Source organism: Neofelis nebulosa, chromosome 2 (assembly GCF_028018385.1).
Source record: "Neofelis nebulosa isolate mNeoNeb1 chromosome 2, mNeoNeb1.pri, whole genome shotgun sequence".
NCBI classification, from domain to species: domain Eukaryota; kingdom Metazoa; phylum Chordata; class Mammalia; order Carnivora; family Felidae; genus Neofelis; species Neofelis nebulosa.
The window spans coordinates 54,500,384-54,522,888 of NC_080783.1; the positions used below are offsets into that span (position 1 = coordinate 54,500,384).

General features: G+C 37.4%; 1 protein-coding gene across 10 annotated transcripts in view; it reads left to right on the plus strand.

The window, feature by feature from the left end:
• ZNF385B (zinc finger protein 385B) overlaps window positions 1–22,505 on the plus strand; it is a 405,481-nt gene that overhangs the window by 380,256 nt on the left and 2,720 nt on the right. For all 10 annotated transcript variants that reach the window (XM_058712603.1, XM_058712524.1, XM_058712533.1 and 7 more), the window contains 3 exons: window positions 19,429–19,680; window positions 21,007–21,185; window positions 22,240–22,341. In XM_058712603.1, the coding sequence (XP_058568586.1) occupies window positions 19,429–19,680; window positions 21,007–21,185; window positions 22,240–22,341 (533 nt within the window). The remainder of the gene's footprint in view (window positions 1–19,428; window positions 19,681–21,006; window positions 21,186–22,239; window positions 22,342–22,505) is intronic.

The window sequence follows — 22,505 nt, forward strand, 5'->3', positions numbered from 1 at the left end:
AAAGGGTCCAGCTGGGTTGTCCTGAACACCGTCCACATTTTCAGTGGCATTCTGAATCATTCCATCTAAAATATTCCCACTAGGAATAGGGAGATGGTTTTGTTTATCCTATACCCATGACCCTACCATGGGAACTGTGAGATGACAGTGTCAGAAAAGACAAAAGAAGGAAGGAAAGAGGACAGAATACCTCAGAACAGCTCATTTTAGTCTTCAGCATATTGTGCTTTTGCATTGGGGCAATTCCTCAAGTATGAACCCAAAGTAGTTATCAACTTACCTGCAAAGTCTGTTTAGCTTTTTATGGTTACCCTATTGCTTTAAAAAGTGTATTTTCAGTTTCATCGAAGAGTCTTTCTGCCGAGGATACAAATGGAGAGACCCTCGCCTCGTCATTTTTATGGGTTCCCCTGTGTGTTTCATAGTTTTTATGTGTTGTTACAAATGGGGCCAAGTTTTCCAAATGACAACTTCTCATTTCCTCTGACGGTCACAGGACTCCATCGATTAGCCAGCAAGGTCTTTGTAACTGCCTCCTCCCCCCTTTCTGTCTCTAGCAACAAGACCTTGTGCTGTTTAGTAGAAGAAAATGATAGTTTTCAGCTTTGACAGCATCTGTCATTTATAGACAAGTGCCATCATAAATTTGGCATACATCTATCCAAATCCAGGAGGCCGAGATTTAGTATCCCTCATAAAATAATAGATTAACTATATTTATGACAAACATCTTAAGTCTGAAATTCTGGGGTACAATCATGTAGAACATAAATTGAGTCCCATCTGTCTAAAGAGAACAGACCATTATACTAAGGCTCATATTTTCATGAAATGTACATATATCATTAAGACTTTCAAAGTCAATTTAAAAAATGAAACTGCCTCCATCTTTGCCCATGCACCTTGAATTTGACAACAGCATCCTGCCAGGCAAGGCTGCAGATTCTTAGAGAGTTAAGTGTTGTCATACTCTAGAAACTAACTTCTGAAACTTTTGAGCATTTTATATTGCTTCCAAATCATACTGAGCATTTATTGTTAGTTTCTCGACTTCTGAAAACTATTTCCTAACATTGCTCTAAGAAAGTGAAGCAAAAGTTGAGACTCACTTATGATTTACTGAAGCTCTATTAACCTATAATTTACTTGGGACATGTTATAAACAATTCCAAGAAGCAAAACCTCAGATATCTCCTTGTTAAGGCTTATATTACTATCAAAAACTTTTCTCATCTTTAGACATATCATTTTAACCGGTATTCATCTCTTTTGATTACACTTATTTACAACCCTTCTGCATTGACAAGATACTGGAACATAAGAGGATTTTGTGTGTACATTGAATAATTTTATAAATGCACCACCATAAATGTCCCTAAGATTTTAATGAAGGTTATTGCATCCATTTTATTACATTCCACTTTTTACTTCAGGAAAAATTCTCTTATAGTGAAATTTTTTTTTGAGATTGGATGGATGATCAAATAGAATCACTCAATAAGTATTTGTAGATTCTTTGTTCAGGGCACTGGTACTAGGCGCTTTGGGGGATTCTAGGCCCAGTTCTGATGGTACCACACTAATTTAGCTTTATAGTATAAAGCTTAAAGTGTTTTGCATAGAAACATTTATAAAGTATTTTCCACTTCCCTGACTTCTTTCTGCGAGAATCAGGTTTACTGTTGTGGAAACTGGCATGGCATCACACATTAACAGCTTGATGTTCTCATTTTTATAGGCCAGCTCTATCAGAATAAAATATGCTGTGGTGGTAAAAATGGTCTGTAATCTGTGTTGTCCAATATGAGTGCCATGAGCCACATACAGCTATTCAGGACTTGAAATGTGGCTTGTGCTACTGAGAAGCTGAGTATTTAATTTTATTTAATTTTAAGTACTACACATGACTACTGAATTGGACAGCACATCTGTGGACCATGGTACTCTCTGCTGTTTTAACTAGCCATGACTCCAGAAAAGGCATTCAATTCTCCAAGCCTGTTTTCTCCTCTGTAAACTAGGAATAGTGCGCTCCCTGCATCACGGTGGTGTTTTGTGGATCAAATAAAGTGACTTTGAAAGAGCATTGCAAAATGTAAAGCATAATAAAAATGCCCATTGTTGATATTCTTAGTTTTGAGTTGTTGTTTTTTTTAACCTCTTGTGGAGTGTCCCCTTCCTGCTGCCATCAGTGAGAGGTGACAGGTGGCCCTTGTAGTGGTCAGCTATCATCATCTGCCATTATGCTGTACCTAATATAGTTGATCCTAGAGAGCCAGATCCAATCTTATTAGACTTACCTGCAAAAATAATTTTAACAGCAGTACTACTAATAATTAATGTGTAACTGAATGATTATTGTGTGTCTGATATTTACATGCTAAATGTTTTATGTATACTATCTTATTTAATAATACAGTCCTCTGATGGATACTAGAAAGTGAGACATAGCAAGGGGAAATGATGGCTCAGAGTCATCCAGAAAGAAAATAGCTTCAAGCCAGATTCCCACCCAGGCAGCCTCTCAGATTCACTACCATGATATGCCACCTTTGACTAAAGGTCCATGAACTATAACTGCATGTGCTTTCTGAACGCTATTTGAGATTTTTTTCCACTAAGTGATACTTCTAGAAGTCTGACACTTCAGAAAGGGGTGTTATTTCTATCCCCACCCTATTTTACAACTGGTTTTATTTTTGAAAAATCAAGTTTTGAGTGGCTTTGAATAAGGACATATTAACCACAGTATGATTTTTGCGTGCCATTTACATACCTTGCATGTGAGCTTGAACTCACACAGATTAGCTCCACTTCTCACTGACCAGCTAACCTTAACCAAATCATGTTCTCTGACCTGTTTCCCCACCTATAAGATGGGAGGGCTCATACCTACCTCCCAGAGTTTTGGGGATTAATGAACTAATCATGCCTGCTTCAGTGCCTATCATGTAACAGACACTCAATAAATGCTAGCCATAAAAAGCAACCATTGTTGAAAGAACTTTCCCAGCCCTGTCCTTTTGATTCTATGATCATCTCATGCCATGCTGCCATGCAACAGTGACCTGAACTTACATTTCTCTTTATGTGCTTATTTTATTATCTCATGGCAATTATTAACACTTGTGTTTTCCTTCCAGATATCAAGGCTTGATGAGCCTGACTCTCCCAGTGGGATATGTAAATATATAGGGAAGGTCCTTCTTGGTCTTCCTCACATTTTTATAAATGGAGGAAATGTCTTTCTACTCCTTCTCCCACAGGTTAATGTAGCTCATCCATCATGGCCACTGTGGCTCCGGGTACTTTGTCCTGCACATGGCAGTCACAGAGTTAGCATATATATATTAAATTAATACCATTAAAAAGAATTTAATGGGGAAGCTGTAACACCTTCCCTAGACTATGGACTGGGCAAGAAGACCCTGGTTAGCTCTTTTTCCTTCATCTTCAATAAGATGCATGCCCCACCTCCTAGGTCAACAAACTGCTCTATGCACAGTTACAGTGCTACAAGAAAGGACAACCCAACATACCTCCATTTGTTGAGAGAGAAACCTGGGTGTTCCCTGTGGAGAAGCAGCCCTGCCTGGAGACAGGATTGGCTACTGAGGAGGAGAGGGGTGGTGTAATCAGAATAAGAAACACGCTCCTGCCTAACAAGTCCCTTCTGGCATTTATGTCAGTAAATGAGAAACTTGTCAGCTCATACATTTTGTTTCTGGCTTCTTGCAAAACATTTTCTTAGTGTGCAATTTTTTAATAATTTCGGTATGCTATCAACTAATTAGCCTCTACAAAATATGTGCTTTGTTTTCTTTCAAATATGAAATGACATAAATACTAGAATTTCTTGTCATAATAGAGATTATTTTATTCTTTGCTTTCAAATATTTAAACTTCCGTCAGAATTTTATGATAATTTTTATTCATTTGATTAGCCAAATGGTCATATTTAAGTTAAAACAATTTGCCTTTCCTAGGACAATATCTTTGTTCTTACTTCTCCATTAATAAATAAAATATTTTCACTTAATGGGAAATTAGGGTGCCACATTTTGAGTTAAGGAAAAGTTATTTATTTTATTCTTTTCAAGAAAAATTTTATCCAGTCTTTTGATTAATCCATAAGAATAATAATTAATAACTAGTAAAGTTTTTAAGTATTTTGAAAATTCATTAGTAGATGTTCTGTTTATGTTACTTATGGCATTTTAAATTGAGAAAACTCTTTTTTAAATTTTTTTAACTGTATTTATTTTGAGAGAGACAGAAATAGTGCGAGCAGGTAAGGGACAGAGGGAGAGGGAGAGAAATCTGAGGCAGGCTCTGTGTTGTCAGCTGCAGAGCCCAGTCGCAGGGCTCAAACCCACGAACCTTGAGATCATGACCTGAGCCATAACCAAGAGTCGGATGTTCAACCAACTGAGTCACCCAGCACCCCAAATTGAGAAAACTCTTTTGGAAAGCAGCATCATAGAATAAGTCAAAAACCATGAAAACATTTATTCCATTCATTTTACCGTTAATTTCTCTTCCTACAATTTATGCCAAGGAAATAATTCTAAATACAAAGCAAGAAAAATAAAATGTTACATATGAAAATGCCTCCTGTAGCATTATTTGTATTAATGACAGGTGGAAGCAAAATGATCAGTAGAGGGAAGTTATTTCAGTAAAGTCCTTATACCCGATAAAATATGCAGCTTTACAGTAAGTAAAAGCAACATAAAAATGCATATAATACACTAAATCAAAAAGTTAAAAAATATATTAAATCAAAAGTTACAAAATGGCCTATCTATGTATGTGTTATTAAGCCCCCACTGCATGCTCTGTGTCGTACTAGGCACTGGGTATATGATGGTGGATTAGGCAGACTTGGGCCTTGCCATCATGACAGCATACTGTCTGGAAAGGTGAATACCAAACAAGTGATGACAAGCTTAATGAAAAGAGAGAGATGTTGATCTTGTCTGGGAAGGAAAGAAACACCTCGGCAGGGGATTTAAGCTCTCTCTGCCTGGTGAGAAAGATGTCGGCCCTGCAAACAGGGGCCCAGATCTGGGGGTGGAAGAGAAGAGGATTCTCATCAGAGGGACCGGTTCTCCATAGGACTTTAGCTGTGAAAGCCTATCTGGTTTAAATAATTGAACCAATGAAAGGACACTTGGGGACAGAGAAGGGAATTTAGGATGTTGGTTTAAAAAAAAAAAAAGTGATTGAAACGATAGCTAGAAACAGAAAGAAGGCAGAATGAAGTAATGGGCATAAACACAAAAGTTCTTAATCTCTTTTGGTACCATGGATACCTGTGGCCAACTAGCAGCCTACTCTCAGAATGATGTTCATATTTGTTTTCGTTTTTTTTTTTAAGTAATCTCTACGACCAACGTGGGGTTCGAACTTGTGACCCTGAGATCAGAGTCTCTTGCTCCACCCAACTGAGCCAGCCAGGTGCCCTTCAGAATAATGTTTTTAAGTCCATAAAATTAACTTGTACTTTTACAAAGGAAACCAAACTACAATAAATACAGTTGTCAAATGTTTGTTATGATATAGTAACATAGCAATAATGTGCTAAATAAGATCTAGCAACAGGTATAATATCTACCATAATTTTGAAGTAATGATGAGGCACAGTGTTTCAAGCTTTTTATGACAACTGTAATATCTGATGACAAGATCTTATTCCTATTGGTGGACATAGTCACAGGTACTGCTAAGACTGCTATAGTTTTTTGCCTTCGTTTATAATTGAAGAAAACGCTAAATTTTTATCAGAGATAAATGAAAATAAAGGTACATTTTCTTGCCACTCAAGTTCATGGATTCTGTGAATTCATGGGCCCCTTGGATGTCTGTAGACTCCCTAGGTTAAAAACTCCTATTTAGGGGAGACTGGGTGGCTTAGTTTGTTAGGTGTCCAACTTCGGCTCAGGTCATGATCTCATGGTTCATGGATTTGAGCCCCATGTCGGGCTCTGTGCTGACAGCTCAGATTCTGGAGCCTGCTTCAGATTCTGTGTCTCCCTCTCTCTCTGCCCCTCCCCTCTTCACATTCTGTGTCCCTCTCTCTCTCAAAAATGAATACACGTTAAAAAAATTATTTTAAAAAATCCTCCTATTTAGTGTGAGAGGCTATGGTTTTTTTTTCCCTCTATTTCTAAATACTGTGTTATTTTCACAATAACTTCCAATGATTTGATGCGTTTATATATCTCAGGGCACAGGTCAGATGGGAAAGAAACTTTTAGCCATAAGTCCCCATGTCACAGTATTCCCAAGGGATCTAGATGATGAGAAACTCTAGACAAGCCCCTTTGGGCACTCAGGCCTCTGGAATTAACATCACTTTTTAGAGGAGACTTTCTGTGGTCAACAGACTTTCTCCTGCGACCCATAGACCTTAAATATAAAGCTACCTTTGACAATTTCATAATAAAGCAGATTGAATTTAGGCACAAATGCTAGACTCAAAATGTGAAAGTATGATTGGCTTTTAGCACTATATTTTTTAAGAGGATTGGTAGCTTTTTTACACCTGAGAAGTCCAGCTCCTGAATGTCTGCAGTCTCCTTAGGACAGGCAGTACCCAGGTAGGTCCGTGAACAGTGACAGCCCGTACCTATCTCCATGGAGCAGCCTAAGGCGATGAGCTTGTTTGAAGAAAGTAATTTTTTTTTGTATTTTCTCTATTAAATAAAGATACAATTTTTTAGATGAAGAAAGACTCAGTTTCCTCAGTCCCTCTCAAGCTGACCTTTCCATTGTCAGTGTGCACCCCACTCTACCTAGAGTTTCAAAGCTAACACCTAATCTCTGCATCTAGAAGGAAAGACGTGGGAGGAGCAGAATTCAAATGTTTTTCCTTATACCTTGTGAATCGATGTTTCCTCTGTAAAGGGCCATTCATTTAGAAGAAAAAGAACCTGCTCCTCATTCCACCTAGAAAATTAGTTTTTAATCTTATTCCTGGCTTTTGAATCATTATTGGACCTACTCCCTGGGGACTTGATTTGAGTGACAGGAGTTACTTATTCTGTTTTCCATAATAAAGCTGCCTCAGAAATAACTGTTTCACATCTCTCAGTGACAAATCGGAAAAGGGGCAATTTTTCAACGTGGAAAATTTGAAATATGATTTCTCTATTGTACAAGTCAAATGCCTAGAAAACTACACAAAATAGGAGAAAGCTGTTCATTAGATTCAAACTCCAGCAAACCAGCCCTCTTTTGTGCTCCCTTAGGAGAGTGACACGTTCACTAATATCAGTGCCAGCTCATTGATACAGAGTGTAGGCTGCCAGCTTTTAACAAGGAGATATTTGGAGGGGCCACTGTTTTATCTGAATGTGAGACTGGCAGCTTCTGCTCCCCAGCCAAGTGGCATGAAGGACAACAGGGCAATTGTCGTGCAGAGCTGGGCAATGACTATCATTTCATTGGGCCACAGACTCACTGCGTGGTATAGCCCAATGACCAGAACCAAACTGACATGGGCTTTCAAATGGGAAGACCAGAATATCCTAACTCAGGATTGTAGTCTGGCAGAAAATTACAGCACAGGACCTATTTTGGACTTACAAAATTGGCCACCTAACTTTCATGGATCCTAAGTTACTTAAAATAAATAAGCTTTTTGTTGTTGTTGTTGTTGTTGTTGTTGTTGTTGTTAACGTAAGGACATACAGATAATGATTCTGTGAAGAGTCACTTTAATTCATAGACAATTTTCCCTGCTTCCAGGATTAGTCTAAAGGCCAAGATTTGAAAATCACACGTAAACATAGTTAATTAGGAATTAGCAAGCTTCACAGTGATCAACTGTGCTTGAAGAGGCAGTGTTTCAGGGATTTAGCTGGAGGCATGGTAATGCAGCATTAGATGTAAAAGGCTCCATCAGGATCAGCTTGACCCAATGTATAATATTTGAGTGCCCTGAGAATTTTAAAAACTAGCTTTAACTTCCATGTCTATTATTGGTTTTTTGTGTCTCTGAGCTTGTCATATAAGTACTCTATTTTGTTTTCCACATCGGCAAAATGGCATAAGCCATATAAAGAACTCTTTCTGTTTCCAAAGGTGGTTGAGCATCTCACCCTCAAGTGAGGGATTGAGATCAGACATTTTCCAACAAGAAGTCCTGTGACTAATAAAGCAAGTCAGCTAGCCTTGTAGGTGTTGTGAGATAAACCAGCCTATACTGTACTATGGTGGGCAATGCTTGAGGACACCTGGAATCAGATCAAATCTAAATGAGGAGTCTAGTTGGAAGGAGCTAAATAGGTGACTAGAGGACTCCAAAAGTACTGGGTCAATCTCCGGCCACCTGTCATAAACGTTATGTGCCTTGGGGATCTGGGTTGACCATGAATGGTATCGTCAGTAAGACACAAAGTCTGCAAAATGACACCTTCAGTAATGGATATCTATTATCTAAAAGGGTGGGGAAAATTAGATAATGGCATAAGACATAGTATTTGAAATTTCTGAACGAATATTATTGCATAAATATATCAATCATGTAATTGTTGATAACTCAAATGAATATACTCTGATGTTATTGGTTAATGACTGCTTACCACATTGCCAAAGTGGGTTGTTGAGCTACAACCATCTCATGAGTCTCCCAACATAAGAACCGTAGTGTTGCTATGACTGAAACCTTGCCATGGTGACAGGGTATCAGTTTAGTTGCAAAGAGGATGGGCTATACTTTGATGATAATTTGTTTTCATGTGTGCTTCACACTTATTGTTTATATGCAGGTTTGTGTAGGATTCCTAATAAAGGAGATAATAAAATCTATAGATTTATTCATTTTATCAAATCAAAAAATTTGACCTGACACATGTACTTGTTGTTATGACTCTGTCCTAGTACATCTCAAGGATGTATTCTTTTTTTTTTTTTTTAATAATTAAAAAAAATTTTTTTTTAACGTTTATTTATTTTTGAGACAGAGAGAGACAGAGCATGAATGGGGGAGGGTCACAGAGAGAGGGAGACACAGAATCTGAAACAGGCTCCAGGCTCTGAGCTGTCAGCACAGAGCCCGATGCGGGGCTCGAACCCACAGACCGTGAGATCATGACCTGAGCCGAAGTCGGACGCTTAACCAACCGAGCCACACAGGCGCCCCTCAAGGATGTATTCTTAAGAGAATTGTTTCAACCTCAAATGACATTAAATATTTGTTGCATATATATATCTTCAGCAACAATGATACAAGTATTTTATGTAATCAGTAGTGGAAATATCTGTTCTATCTATGTTTATTTCACTGGTTATGATTTGGCCATTAACAGTGAATTTCTACTATTTTTATTTGTGAAGCTAAAAGGCACTGCATGAATTTAACATTCTATATTTCATCATATTATTGCCCACCAATGGCTTTCTGTACACTGGGCACACAGATGAATTAGGGCATTGTTGTAGGACTCAAGAATATCTCTATCCTGGTAATAATTTTAATTGTGAAGAAATGACAGTTAATGCAAGGTCAACATATAATTATATGAAGAGGCTTATGAGAACATACGGAAGGGGAAAAGAGAGGAGATGGGCTTGGGGACTAGAGGTAGTATGATCTAGAAAGAAATTTTATAGTAATCCACAGTGAATATTGAGGGCCTAAAATGAAGCAGTGGCACACAGTGGATGCTGAGTCAATGTCTGCTGGATAAGGCTGATAGAAGAAATATTTAGAAGATAATATCAATAAACTTAGGCCATTTATTACACATAGAAGCTAAGAGAAGGAAGAATTCAAGAGTTATTGCTGGCAGGCCTGACATACAACTAGTAATGTCATTGATTAAAATGGGGACTGCTTGGAAGGGCCCTTATGTGGAACATATAATTCATTCAGTACCAGGCATGTTGAATTTGAAATATGCATGAAACTTCTAAAAATAGATGTCCCACAGACTATTAGGGGCAAAACATCTTGAACCTGCGAGGAATGTAGAGATTTCACCTATGGATTTAGGAATCTATGTCAATGTGCTAGAAGAGGTTATTGGAATGAATTAGATCATATAACACCCAAAAGAGGACATGAGTGCAATCTTGAGGCATGCCAACACTTAGGGGCAGGCAAAAGAACAGGAGCTAGTGAAGGGGACCTAGAGTAAGCTTAGAGAACCAGGCAAGGCCAGTGTTTGTGGGCATCAAGGGGGAAAAGCATTTCAGGAAGGGACTTGTACCCAATACACAGGAAGACTGGAGAGACACCATGGGTTTTGCAGGAAGGTAAGGATAAACAGGAAGAAAGGAAGTGGAAGAACCACATCCCATGACCACTTAAGTCCTGCACCAGAGGGAAGATAGTGGGACACTCCAGCAATGAACCAAGTCAGGGAATGACTGTTGGAACATGGAGTTTTCAGCATTTTGTAAACAGAAAGAAAGAACCCAGTACAAAGAAAGTAGCCAAAACTATAGGAAAGAGAGAAGAAATGTAAAAGATAGAGAGACAGGTGGAAGTATATACCTCTTCCTCAGAGATGTAAAGAAAATAGGTGCAGACAGAAGAAAATGTAACATCAGGGACAAACTCATTCAGCTTCCTCATTTCTCTACAAAACGGGAGACCAGACATTTGCTAATGAGAGGTTGGTGATATCAGTAGGGAACTTAAGAAGGATACATTTTCCATGGGGAAGCTCACTGACTGTGTTTCTTCCCTTTAATAGAATCACTTTTTTCCCATTTGTCTGATTTATTGACCTGTTCTTCAGGTATATAACTTTTCACTATAGATGTTTCTAATTTAAGCAAATCTAATCCGTAAGATCATAGAATTTTAAAATAAGGGTATGGGATTATTGCATTGCCAAAAGAACTCTGTTTCAAAAAAAAAATCTTTTAAATAGTGCATTCAAATAGTTCAAGGTCTTTTTGCACATACATTCCAGGAAAACATCTAATAAACAAAAGGAGGTAGAGTGACTGCTGTATCTGATTGTTATCTGCAGGGTTGGTCTTTCCTTCGTGCTCTTTTAGTGCAGTCCTGCTATACTACAAATGAATATTCCTTTCTTTGTGCATCCACCAATAGAGTGATGTGCTAGCATCTGTCCATCTTTTATTACATTTTGTTTAGCAAAGAACTCCAAGGTACCAAACTGGCTTGTTCATCTTGTAGTTTGTGTGCTGCTGCCTTTTCTACCCCCTCCCCTCCAGAATCTATTAACTATCTTAATGCACTCCACTTTGAGCTTTAAAATATCTGTCATCAATTGGTGGCTTCCGTCACTTTTACTGTGTCAAACGTGTAGATAAGGAGAGGACAAATGAAGCAAGGAGTTAGGAAGACTTCTACAGTTACACCAATCGACAAACATACAGATTTGCAATATTATTTGATTTGGGGTTTGGGGGTTTTTTTGGTCTGACACAGAGCCCTGTCGGCTTTTTAGCCTCATCTCTCTCAAGACTGCATAACTAGTAAGAAAGTACGTACTGTGGCTGACACCCATCAATTTCTCATTATTCAGAAAATGGGAAGATAAAACAGAGGAGAACGATTTCAGAATTCGTTATCAAAGTGAGCTAACTTGGTTTAATGAGTGTTAAGCAGTAATGTGGGCATTGCTTTGTTTTTTGCAATAATAATGAGATGTTGGACAAAGTGCTTGTGAATATAGGAAAGCATATGACCCGCGGTCCTTTCACTGCATGCCTCTATTGCTAGTTCCTTCTAGTGAAATATTAAGTATAAAAAGGAAAATGTAATTGTACAAAGAAGTGACAAGCAGTATACTTTGGTGACCTCAGAAAGTACAAAGAATAATTCTGTTAAAGTTGTGTCCTTGGTTTCCTGAGCACTTGTCTCAAGTTGGGGGGGGGGGGTGGAAATGAGCACAAGATTTGACCAAGCACTTCACCAAAGAAGGTATGTAATCAACCAATAAAAATAGGCAAAGGTGTTCAATTCCATTAGTCAGTAGGGAAATATGAATGAAAACCTATTCAATAAGACACCACTACACCTCCACCTGAATGGCTACAACCAAAAGGACTGACAATACACAATACTGATACCATGTTTTAGGGATGATGCAGAACAATTGGAATTCTCACGCATTGCTGGTAGGAATATAAATCAGTACAACCATTTGGGAAAACCATTTCAGAATCTATGAAAGCTAGATATATATTGATAGAGATAGATACCTGATAGATAGATAGATAGATAGATAGCAGATAAATTAGATCTATCCATCTAATGGCCCAGCAATTCTATTCCCATATATATATGACATAAATGAGTCTTTATGTCTACCAAAAACATATATAAGAATAACCAAAAACTAAAAATATCCCAAATGTTTATCAATACTAAAATAAATAAATGGTGGCACAGTCATACAATGGAATACTCTCCAGCAATTCGAAAAAAACAAACTTCTATGTACAACATGGATGGATCTGATACACATAATGTTGAGTGAAAGAAGCCAAACACAAAAGAATACATATTGTGTGATTACACTCTTATGAAGTTCAAAAATAGGCAAAACTGATCTAAGTCGATAGAAATGAGAATGGTGGTTACCTTTGGAGGGAATGCAAACACCAACTGATTGGGAGTTCGAGGGAGATTTCTAGGATGGTGGAAACATCTGTATATCTTAGATATCAGTATCTTGTATCTTATATTTCCCATACGTCTTCTGTTTCAACAAATGTATACATATGAAGAAATTCATTAAATTATATGTACCTTATAGTATATAAGTTACATAAGTATATAAGCAAAAAAGGAAATTAAATGGTACAGATAGGAACATTATCTACCATATTAGTATATGTGAAAAATAAATGAGATAATGAATATAAGTTCTTAACACAGTGCTTGGGCTACAGTGAGTATTGAAATAGTGTCAGCTATTGATTTGGGATTACAATTGTTACTACTACTCTCACTGTCAGATATAACTGCCCGGAGCCATCATTAGGCTAATTTTTTGCTTTACATAAAAGTAAACTTTCCTAAATAGTATTGAGCCTCTGAATTCAGCTTCTAAGAACCATACTCCAAACAACATTACTAGTTGTGTGTAAGAGAAAGCTTGTTATTATGGTAAAGTTTACTTCTTACTAAGGATAAAATTTTTTAACTCTCAAAAATGTATTTAGTTCAAGAGTTTGTTCCCTTTCAGAATTAAGAATTTTTTTAAATTACTTTGAAACACAAATCATTATTAATCTAATGAAAAGATATCAACCCCTTTATATAAAAAAAAATGAAAATCAAGTTAACAATGAGGTACTGTATTTTATCTGTCAGATTGGCAAAGGCAGTGGATAATTAGGCTGGTTAAAGGTACAGGAAAGCTGGCACTCTCTTACAGACAGAGAGCTCTAAGAGCATTAGTTTGTGCAACCATTCTGGGGTGCAGTTTGGCAACGTGCATTGCAAGTTAAAACATGCTCTTTGTGCCAGTAAGTCCTCTTCAGGGTTTAGGTCCTAAGGAAATTATTGGGCAAGTATGCAGAGATGTCTATACGCAGTACTATTTATAAAACTGATTTACTGAATATATGAATTCAGTGGAGTGCAAATATGATTGCCAGTATACTCTATTGGATATCCCTTTCTCATTCCTCAGAAATATTATCAGATATCAGAAAGTCTCGTCTTATTGAAACTTTAGGCTCTTTATCCAGCTGAACACTTCCTTCTTCCTGGCTCAGGTTGGGCCATGGGAAAGGCCATAGTGTGTTCTTTTCTTCTTTCCCAACCTATAATTTCTAGTTCTTGCCCGTTCCAATTGTTAGGGATAGGAGAAGGCATTAGAGAAGATAAATGAAGATAAAAGAAGGGCCAATGTTTTTGTGCTTAACGACAATCATTGATGCCCTGTGCATGGCAGGTGTCCAGATGCCCTGTCTCTCTCTCTCGAGGACCATGTGTAAGGTCTTCGTGTGTGTCTTTCAGTCCTTCCTCAGCTCCTAACACCAGAGCTCCACTCCTCAGCCTCTTACTGCCAGCATCCTAGTGATCAGCTTTCTTGTGTCAGGTACCAATAACAGATCTCGAGCCTGACCACTTTTCAAGATGCCCTATCGACCCTAAGAAAACTCATCCAACCTTGACATGCCAAACTGAGATTACAGGTCCTTCAGCTCCTGACCCTTTCTTGGTCCAGCTCGTCTGCCCCAACCTTCCTATCCCCTACTTCACCTGGGATGAGGGGTGGATCACTAAGGTCATAAGTTGCCAGACTAGAAAATGAGATGCCAGTGTCTCTTCTTACATGCACTTCTGGCTTTACCACTTTGACTAGATTCAGAAACATCTAACCAGGACAGAAGCTCATGATGCCAGTGAGTCCTCTAATCCTTATATAGTCTAGGGAAGTGCATGATAGGATGTTGGTAGCAGGATAAGTTTTACTGCTTCTTATAAATGCTACAAGTATGTGTCTGGGGGTCTCTTGGGGACTTTCTCTAAGATGCTAAGATATTTGATGCGAACTGCTTTCAGTTAGGGTCATGTCCTTCATTCTGAGGCAACCAAACTCCCATTCAGTATCTTTTTAACATTGTAAGAGTGCAAACCAGAAGTAACCCAAATAACAAAAGATTATTTAGATAAATTATAGTACATCCATATAGGTAAATATCATTTGTTATAAATCATGATCCAATTCTACATTTACTGACATGGAAAGATATTCTTGATTTATTGCCATTTGAAAAATGTGAGTTACAGCATGTTTCCATCTATTCACATGTAGTATTGTGTAAATTGTGAAGTAACAGGTATCATTTTAATAATCTAGGTCAAGTGTTGGCAGACTACTACCTGAGAGCTAAATCTAGCATGCTCGCCTACTTTCGTAAATAAAGTTTTGTTAGATCACAGCCATACTGGTGGCTGCTTTCCTGCTATCATAGCAAAGCTTAGTAGCTGCAATAATATGGCCCATGAAGCTTAATATGTTTACAGAAAACTTTGCTGACTTATTATAGGTGATGGGATCATGGGTGATTTTTTTCTTTTCTTTTCTTTTTTTTTTTTGTCTGACTTTATTTTCTACATTGAGCATACATTTATTGTGTATATCATGTATCTATTATTAAACCATTGAAACCTGGTTAGAAAAAACTTATATTAATAATATTAAGCTGAAGATTAAACCTTGTAAGCAGACTCATAAAAATTGGGCTATAGCTTCCAAAGTTACACTGCAAAATATATATATATTGATCTATAATGTAGTTAAAATACTATTTTGATTGTTTTTAAATTAAGACCTATACAAGGACATGAGTCTTCTTGTTACCAACAGGATTAGTTTCTGAAAACTGCTTTTAGACGTTCACATGTACTGAGGCACCTGGGTGACTCAGTCGGTTAAGCATCCAACTCTTGATTTAGGCTTAGGTCATGATATCGCAGTTGGTAAGTTACTGCCCTGCAGCAGGCTCTGTGCTGTTAGCTCTGTGCTGTTAGCTCAGGATTCTGTCTCCCTCTCTCTCTGTCCCTCCCCTGCTTGCTCTCTCTCTCTCTCTCTCTCTCCAAATAAATAAAAATAAACTTAAAAATAAAGAACTTCCATGTTCTTTTCATCATCTGTGTTAGCTTATTAGTCCCCTGAGCCTGTGTTTCAGGAATATAGTGCTAAGTTTGAGGAATAGGTGGGTTAACCTGAGTAAAGTTTTGTTGTAAAAAATAACTATGATAAATAAATAGTGAAGACTGATTTCCTTCACATGGTTTATCAAGTAGATATGAAAACAGTTCCAAAACAAGAGGTTTTCAAAATGCTTAGAACTTTGGAAAATAAGGGAATCAATGTGGATCGCCACTTTGAAGAATTAAATTCACTTGGATGCATAAATTACAGACATTTGTTACAAAGGGTAATTCTGATGTAACTAAGCAAATTTTGCTTCCCAGTCCTGTAGGATGAAACCTTAAAAAAGGCGTTTAAGTAATCAGAAAATAATGAAGACAGTCAGAAGAACCTGCTAATTAACATTAGGTGAGGGAATACTTGAAAATAGAATTCATATTAACCAGAAGTTCCACATGACATGCATCTTTATTAAAAGAAACAGAAGTAAACAATACATTAATTAAACTTTCAAATACACAAAATAAGGAGGCTTTAAAAATGCCAATAAGGAAAGAATAATATATAGAATAAATAAAGAATTAATAATATAATGGATTTCGATAAAAATATAAAACAATTAAAATGAGAAATAATAAAATTAGGCTTCAAAGCTTATAAATTTACACATCCAGAAAGAATGCCAAAATTTAAATCTAGTATTGCTTAGTGGTTTTAGGATCTATTTCATTAACTAGCTAGTCTCAATCCAATGGCAGAATTTCCTCAATATGATGGAACCATTTACATACACATTGTCAAAGCAAAATTGATACCTACTATTCACAAAGATTAAGACTCTGGCCTACCTAGAGGATAAAAACTAAAACATAATTTATGTAAATGTTAAATATACCATATGTCTTAATATTTTTAAAGGAAAATGGCCTCCCTTGGCATCCATTTTACTAGTTTTAAGATATTCTCTACCTTCTGATTCAATTCACCTTTATAATATCTCTCATTACACCTGTTGCCATCATCTATGCTGAACTAGTAGGTATTCAAGCAAACCCCAAGTTTTCTAACACCTAAGCATTTCCTTATGTTTCCACCTGTAAGCATTCACTTCCTACTCTTTCTCACCTTATTCTATTCTTATCTAAATCTCACCTGCAAAATCTGGCCAAAATATCACTTCCTTTATGAAGAATGTCTCTTTCTTCCTAACCAGAAGAAATCACTTCCTGCTCCAAGCTCTGATAAATTAGAGATCTCTGAATGACTATCTCATTTCCCCTGCTAACCTTTAATTTTCTTAAAGTCTATACCTACTTTATTTACTATTCTCTTCAGTGTCTAGCACATTGTCAGTAATTAGCATTTTGCTAATATTCATTTGTTAATGAATAAATGACCTCTTCTGAAAAGGAGATATAGAAAGGAAATCTGTTTAATTTTTCTTAAAGAAATAGGAATAAAGAGGAAAAAAATAATTTTGTCCATATTCTCAATGTAACCTGAATAATTTGTTGAAGAGGATAGATATTTTCATTTAAGGCAAATATGCCTTAAAACTAAATGAAGCAAGAGCTTTATCACATCTCCAGTGACCATTATATGCCTTTTATAGTGTTGATGCCATATGAAGTCCACCCTTTGTGCAGGAAGATTAATACACTACCCAGTGAATAGTTAGAGAAAACATCATGCTCATTTATGCCACCTACCAATCTGTGGGACATTATTCAATTTTGATGAGCCTTAGTTTTCTCGTCTTTAAGATAGGAATGACTGGGGTGCCTGGGTGACTCACTTGGTTAAGTGTCCGACTCTTGTTTTAGGCTCAGGTTATGATCTCACAGTTTGTGGGATCAAGCTCCTGCTTGAGATTTCTCTCTCTTCCTCTCTCTCTCTCAAAATAAATAAATAAACTTAAAAAAAATTAAAAAAACAAGATAGGACTAATTATTTTCAGCCCTACCTATTTCACAATTTTGTTATGAGAGATAATAAGATAATGTAAGTGATAGCACTTTGTAAGTTGTACCGTTCTATAAAACTGTAAGAACATATAAGGGAGACCAATATAAGGGACAATAAAATAAATATGAATAAGAGAGAGAATGAGTAAATGACTAAAACAGGTCAGATTCCTTAGGTCAAATTTATATGAAAAGATTTTACCATGCAATAATTTAAGTTTCCACCACAAGAAACAGAGTAATTCCATGGGAGCAAATGTTAAGATTACTGAATTATTTCACTGCTTTGTGAATTCTATAAAATTGTAAAATCAATCTAAGGGATCCTTATAGGTGAGGGAATTCTAAGCCAGAAATAATTTTCAATCTAATTTACTTAGTATTACCATTTAGGAAGATTGATTTTAGTCCCTTCTCTCATACTGTGGAGGTCTGTTTAGTAAAAGTCTAAGATCTTTTCCATCATACTTTATGGCATCCTGAAGTCTTAATAAACTTGCTTGAAAGGAATATATAGATTGTGAAACCCAAGGATAAAAAGAGATCTGAGCATTCACTTATTCCAAACACCATCCAGATCTGGAATTCAGCTATAGAATCTGCTAGTCTTGACCCAGATGGATCCAATGCAGGAAAAGGATGGAAATGAACTGTTGATACCTAAATCAAACACATAGAAATATGATCTGCTGGTATTTTTGGTGTATATGTAAGTGCTGGCTTTGCCCCATATGCAGAACAGACACACACTATCAGGTTGCTGTTCCCCTACTCACTCCTTCCCTCTTGGTGATCCAGGCCCATGGTACACAGTTCCAAGTTAGCTAGGGCAATTAACAATTAAGTGTTCGTTTTCATTTCCTTCTTCTCTTAATACGAGTTTATCAGCGTATGTATAAACATTTTCTAAAAGCACCGGCTCTACTCAGCTTACATGTGTGATGGATTGGGCTGTTACCTATGAAGTTCCAGTTTCTTTCCCAAAGGGGCCACTGAATAGAACCTGTGTTGAATAGCAAATGAACCCCTATGAGTTAGATTCTGTTAAAGTCACTCTGATCCTTCTTATAGCTTGCACCATGGGCCTTGAGAATTGTAAGCATTTAGTAGCTACATGATCAAAATGCCAAGATGTCTGTAAATGATTTGGCTAATCCTCATTATTGTGCTTCTGGTTAATGTCATTACTTAGAATTTATGACTTAGGGATGGCTGGCTGACTCAGGAGCATGCAACTCTTGATCTCAGGGTCATGAGTTTGAGCCCCACGTTGGGGGTAGAATTTACTTAAAAGAAAAATCTTATAATTTAGACTGGCAGTATTAAGTACAATGAATGAAATCTTTGCATCTTGTATTTTAGATAAATCACTTTGCCATTCGAAGAGCAGCAGAAACTTAACTAATCATAACCAAAATTAACCATATGTCTTCCCTCACCTATACCCCAACACCCCAATGTTAAAATTTTAACTTGGTATAAAAATTGAGTTTTAGCTTTATATTTATGTCCTAATTAATGTCCTATTTATGACTTATTTCATGTTACCATCATATCATGTAACCGTATTGGAAGGTAGTTGGTTTTCCTATATATTAAAGACCTCTGTGGAGCTTAATTTACAACCGAAGGCTATCAGAAAGTTACCTGCTGCCAGTGGGAGAAAAAAGTCATGTTTCATAAGTCATCATATTTTTAGGGTGAGCTGATATTGGAAATTGATGGCATGGAGCTATTTGTCAATCTGGAGATTAAAACTACACCTAACAATCAAATTTCTAGTTTTAATTCCTTTTACATTAATTTGTCTGTGTTTATACCATGTATGAAGCTTTAATACGATCTTTCTGTGTCTCTCTTAGAAGATAAAGGGAAGTTAAAAGTCAACAGCTCCAGTCAGCCATCAAGCTCTGAAGGTGGCCCATTTCTCCTCAAATCAGGCACAACACCCCTGCCACCTGGAGCAGCCACTTCTCCCTCAAAGAGCACGAATGGAGCTCCCGGTACCTGTACCGTTTCTGAATCAGAAGAAGAAAAAGCCAAAAAATTACTGTATTGTTCACTATGCAAAGTGGCTGTGAACTCCCTGTCACAGCTAGAGGCACACAACACAGGTTAGCAGCTATCGTTTGAATTTAAATAATGTTTGTAACAAAACCAACCTTTCCCTTCAGAATACCGTATCTTTTGTTGTTCAAACGTTGGGTTTGTTCAATGTCTTCTCCGCTTTTTTGATTCAAAAGACTGATTTTAAGAAAAGTATGATATGATAACTTTGGAAACAGCAGGCAAAAGCTTAAAGCAAGTTGAAGATAAAACTTATTCTGTTCTTTATTTTCTCAAAAGCATCTAATATTTCCCAAAACTCATTATGATGAAGTGACAGAGATGAAGATAAATATCTATGCACAATGTTCACTGCAACACACTTAGGAAAAAAAGGGGGAAACGATTTAAAAGTCCCTCAGTAGAGAAATGTCGAATAAACTATAGGAACCCAATATGAGAGTATATATTACTCAGTCATTAAAATGTAATTACTTTATGGGGTGCCTGGATGGCTCAGTCAGTTGAGCGTCCATCTGCGGCTCACGTCATGATCTTGTGGCTTGTAAGTTTGAGCCCTGTGTCAGGCTCTAGCTTGGAGCCTGGAGCCTGCTTCAGATTCTGTGTCTCCCCCTCTCTTTGACCCTCCCATGCTCACGCTCTGTCTCTCTCGTCTCTCAATAATAAATAAACATTAAAAAAGTTTTTGTAATGTAATTATTTTAAAAAGTATATGATTTGCTATGTGAAATTTTCAGGATATTTAACTAGTATGATCCCAATTTTGAAAAAAATATATACCTTTAATATACAAACAAAACAAAACAAAACCTGAATAAAAAACTAAACTGAAGGGCACCTGGGTGGCTCAGTCGGTTAAGTGTCCGACTTCAGCTCAGATCATGATCTCACGGTTAGTGGGTTCAAGACCCCCGTCAGGCTCTGTGCTGACAGCTCAGAGCCTGGAGCCTGCTCAGATTCTGTCTCCCTCTCTCTGTCCCTCCCTCCTGCTTGCGCTCTGTCTCTGCCTCTCAAAAATAAGTAAAATGTTAAAAAAAATTTTTTTTAACTAAAATGATAACAGTGGTAATCTCTGAGTGGTGAAAACATAGAATCTTTATTTTCTTTATGCTTCTGTATATTTTCCGTATTTTCCTTCTAATGGACTCATGTTTTCCCATTTTTTACAATGAAAATGTGTCAAATAAGCAGCATTATTGTTTATAATAAATAAAAAGTGTTTGTAATCAGCATTAAAATGATTATTTTTTTAAAAAAAGCAATGAGAAATTCATCCTGAAGATAAACTTCTCAAGGGTAAGAAAACAAAGAGTTGTTCATAGATGTATTCTGTTCTTCAATAGCTATTTACCATATGTCTCTTTCTGTTTTAGGATCTAAACACAAGACCATGGTGGAAGCTCGTAATGGGGCTGGTCCAATTAAGTCCTATCCTAGACCTGGATCAAGATTAAAGATGCAGAATGGCAGTAAGGGGTCAGGACTACAAAATAAGACATTTCATTGTGAAATCTGTGATGTTCATGTTAATTCAGAAATTCAACTCAAACAGGTAATGTATCCTGAATTAATTAGTATCCACTGTTGTTTGGGTCACCACTTGATTTTGTATCTAATCTATGTAATGGTTCTCACTATGCTTACAGATAAATTTACTAACCTTTATATGAGGCACACAAGATACAACATGCAGACGCTACCGAAAGAAAAAGCACCAAATACTCACGTACCCACAAAAGTGGGTACTTTTACTGTAAGTCAGATCCAGGATAGGTGTTAGGGACAGATAAGCACAGCAGTCATCTGGAGCTTGTAGTCAAGCAGGAACTTCTGGAAGGCAAGATGTTCAGCCTGTCTTTCAAAGACCCAAAATCTGTTTATGGAGACAGATTCATTAGTCATGGCAGTAACAACAGGCAAAGCAGGGTAAGTACTACAGAGAAAGGAAAGGAATAGAGGCATTACAATTGGGGGGGTAGGGTGCAGGGAAGGCACCTGGGTGGCTCAGTTGGTTAAACGTCCAACTTTGGCCCAGGTCATGATCTCATGATTCTTGAATTTGAGCCCCACATCGGACTGTCTACTGCCAGCACAGAGCCCACAGATCCTCTGTCTCCCTCTCTTTGAAACTCCCCTGCTTGTGCTCTCAATCTCTCTCTATCAAAAATAAACATTAAGGGGCGCCTGGGTGGCGCAGTCAGTTAAGCGTCCAACTTCAGCCAGGTCACAATCTCGCGGTCCGTGAGTTCGAGCCCTGCGTCAGGCTCTGGGCTGATGGCTCGGAGCCTGGAGCCTGTTTCCGATTCTGTGTCTCCCTCTCTCTGCCCCTCCCCCGTTCATGCTCTGTCTCGCTCTGTCCCAAAAATAAATAAAAAAACGTTGAAAAAAAAATTTTAAAAATAAATAAATAAATAAATAAACATTAAAAAAAAATTGAGTGGGGAGCAAGTCTTAATTTCAAGAGCGCAGTGATCTTATTCAAACCACCTTGGAACTGTGGACTTAGAACCGGGAATGGAGTGACCAGCTGTCTCTATCTAGGAGTTATATTTTAGGTGGAATAAAGCTCACATTTAGATTCAGCTAATGCATCAAACTTTTTTCAGCACATTTCTAGCCGAAGGCACAAGGATCGAGTTGCAGGGAAGCCACTGAAGCCGAAATACAGCCCTTACAACAAACTCCAGCGGAGCCCGAGCATTTTAGCAGTAAGTTCACCTCACCAGCTCACCTGTTTTGTGGGTTTGCCTTGCTGGCTTGGGCAGGGACTGTGGTTTAGGAGGGTCTAGTGACTAATTGGTCCTGAAAGGTTTTGAATTTAAATAGCCCTCCCAGACAGAAGTTTTAGGATGAACTGCTTAGTCCCTGCTGT